At 53.6% G+C, this 2,918-nt stretch overlaps 1 protein-coding gene across 1 annotated transcript in view; it reads right to left on the bottom strand.

Moving 5' to 3' along the window:
- LOC123087833 (SPX domain-containing protein 4) overlaps positions 1-235 on the bottom strand; it is a 3,943-nt gene extending 3,708 nt beyond the window's left edge. The window contains exon 1 of the mRNA XM_044509950.1: positions 8-235. Coding sequence (XP_044365885.1) covers positions 8-126 — 119 coding nt within the window. The 5' untranslated portion in view covers positions 127-235. The remainder of the gene's footprint in view (positions 1-7) is intronic.
- Between the last annotated feature and the right edge of the window lie 2,683 nt (positions 236-2,918).

Raw genomic sequence — 2,918 nt, 5'->3', positions numbered from 1 at the left:
GGCGACGAGGGCGTCGGGGGGGAGCGTCTTGATGAGCTTCTTGAGCGCCTTGTAGGCGAGGTACTTGTCCTTCCAGTCCGGCAGCGTGCCCTCCAGGTGGCTCCGGAAATCCTTGCCGAACTTCATCTCCTCTCCCGTCCCGGGAAAATTCTCGGATTAGGAATGTCGTGGGTGGTGGCTGCGATGGCGAGGAGGAGGAAGAAGAAGGTGGGGAGGGAGCGGGCCGGGCCGGGCGGATGATTGGGGCGTGGGTCGCTGTCGGGCGGGCCCGGGGGTTATTCGGCCTCGGTGGGCGCGTGGGTCCCTTTCTTCTCCTTGCTCGTCGTCTCGTTCCGCTTGGCTGATGCCGCCGCCGGTCGCCGCTTCGGCGTTAAAAAAACAATTTGGGTTTTGTTTGGGCCCGGCCCGTTGGACCCGGCCAGATTCCCGGTCCGAAAAAAGAAAAACAGAGGAATCTCTTTTCCTCCCAAAACAGCGGCTACGTGTGTGACCAATTGGGGAATTTCAGAAGCGGAGGAAAGAAACCTCTTGAAACTTTCGACGGTTTCGTCGTAGCGAGCAGACGCCTCGATCGATCCAAACGAGGCCACATCGGACCGGCGTCCGTGCCCGCAGCTTTGTTTGTGTGGGAATCAAAATCCACCGTGTGCATACATTTTAGGACCGAGGGAACAGCGAATCAATTTGTGATTGGATGGTTACAAGGATCGTGGTATCCCCAGTCCACTAGAGTTCAGTTCAAATCCTGATACTCGCGTTTATAGGGATGAGTATATGCGCATCATTTTAGTAAAATTCAGATGAATGTTGTGGCACGCAATGTACTAAAAGAAATAGTGGATTGCATTATATGTTTATTTTGCTGTGAGGAAGTGGTTTGCATATATTAATTGGTAGATGTAACATTAAGAAAAAACACGCAATGTACCAAAAAAAAATAAGTTGTGTGAGTTGCAATTTATTTTGAGATAAAAGAACACCTCCTTTCGGGTTTATTTGTCCATGTTGTACTCTACATCAATTTTTAACCCTAAATTTACCTGTTTGGTAAACACTTGGGCAAGGGCATGGGAGTTTGCACAAGGGTGTTTACGAAGGGATTAGGCATGGGAAGTAGATTTTTACTCCCATTTCCTTATTTGGCATATGATGGGAATTGGCGTGGGATAAAACTCTCCTCACGAATTAACAGGGTACCCCCTGGGAAGAAATCGGTGGGAATTGGCTTCCCCAACTCCCAGTCCCCTTCCCACTTAAACTCCCATTCCCTCTAATCAAACAGTGAATTTTTAATCTCCTTACCCCTCAACTCCCATTCCCCATCTCTAATTCCCCTGAACCAAACACGCTGCTAGCAAAATATTATTTAAATGCCAAAAAATAGCATTGTTGGAAAGCTTTTCTAAATACGGATCTAACAATAAACATGTTATGGCATATATAATTTATAAATGCTTCATCCCATATTATATTATCATTTTTTTGAATGTTGGCAAGCTGCCAAATTCAAAAACACCCCCAAAGAAAGAATGCACCGCATAAAGACGAGTGCTAAAAAAGAAGAAAGGAAAATAGTGCTGCTCGGTTAAATGAGAGAAACCATATAACCAAAGCAGCGCCTAGCTAAACTAGGACTAAGGCACCACAACATATACAAAACGTCGGAAAGCCAAAACCCCACAACACACCCGGGCGGGCACTCGAGCGCCTGCGCTGCTACCAGACTGCACATCAACAACAGTCGTATTGTACCGGGCTCGTTCCGCAAACATCAAGGACACCAGAGAGGAACGATACATCCGAAAGAGCGAGACATATGCCGCTCCGATCCCACGAGGCTAGCTGACATAGCTCGCCCGGCGCTACTTGCATACAAAGGGTGCTCCTGCTCCTTTCACCGTCGACCGACGATCAACTCCAAACGGATGCACCACCAGTGCTGCATGCTCACCAAGATGCTGCCCGCTCCAGATCCACCACACCACCACCAACCAGATGCTTCCAACACCAGACTTGACTCCAAGGCAATGCTTCCAACAAAGTAATGACGCCAAAAACGCCACCATTGCACACGGTTTTCACCGGGAGACAAGAACACGGAGCAGGGAGAGGTGTCGGACCCCCTTGATGGCACCTCCAACAAGGGAAATCATACCCGAAGGCTTCAGTTGCCATCAGCTCAAACCAGAGTCGAGCATGACTTTCGTCAAGGAAACCGAGCACCTATGCTGCGATGACTTCACCAAACACATTACCACCAGACCGGAGCACCAGGCGCCACTTGCTGCACCGCACAAAACTAGCCGGAGCACTGCCGGCGACGCAAGCCTAGAGCGTCCGGAAGGCACAGCCCAGACTACACCACCCCAGACCACCATCTTGACAGGGAGCAACCACACAGTCCGCTTGGAGTCAGTCGCCGGCCGAGCCACCTCCGGCCGCCATAGCGCCAGATCTGACCGACAGGGCCTGTCAGATCCGGCCGCTCAGGCCAGAGGCCACCAGCCAGGGGAGCCCGCGTCCCCCAGCATCACCCTACGACGACGACGTGCTCGTCCGCGCCACCCCTGGGCATCCCCGCAGCAGTGACCACGCCCAACCCCATCGACGTGCAGGCAAGGGCGCGCGCACCAGGCGTTGGACGAGCACGCGGCCAGGCGCCTCCACCGCGTAGCCACGGACGCGAAACGCGCGGATCCAGGCGCGCAAACCACAGATCCCAGGCTCTAGCAAGCGTCGGGGATCTCCATGGACGCTCCGTGATGCAGCCCCTCTTGACGCGCCAGACTGGCCAGGGATAGCGCCCCGCCGCCGCCTTCCTCGGGGCCGGCCCGGGCTTCGCCGGTGGGTGCCCTCTAACGGCGGCGAGACAGGTGGGGGGGGGGAGATTGTGGCGGCGCTAGGGTTTCTACTCCTCT

This window comes from Triticum aestivum, chromosome 4A, assembly GCF_018294505.1.
Source record: "Triticum aestivum cultivar Chinese Spring chromosome 4A, IWGSC CS RefSeq v2.1, whole genome shotgun sequence".
NCBI lineage: Eukaryota > Viridiplantae > Streptophyta > Magnoliopsida > Poales > Poaceae > Triticum > Triticum aestivum.
The sequence above is the reverse complement of the archived record's forward strand: the minus strand, read 5'-3'. Positions and strand labels throughout refer to the sequence as shown.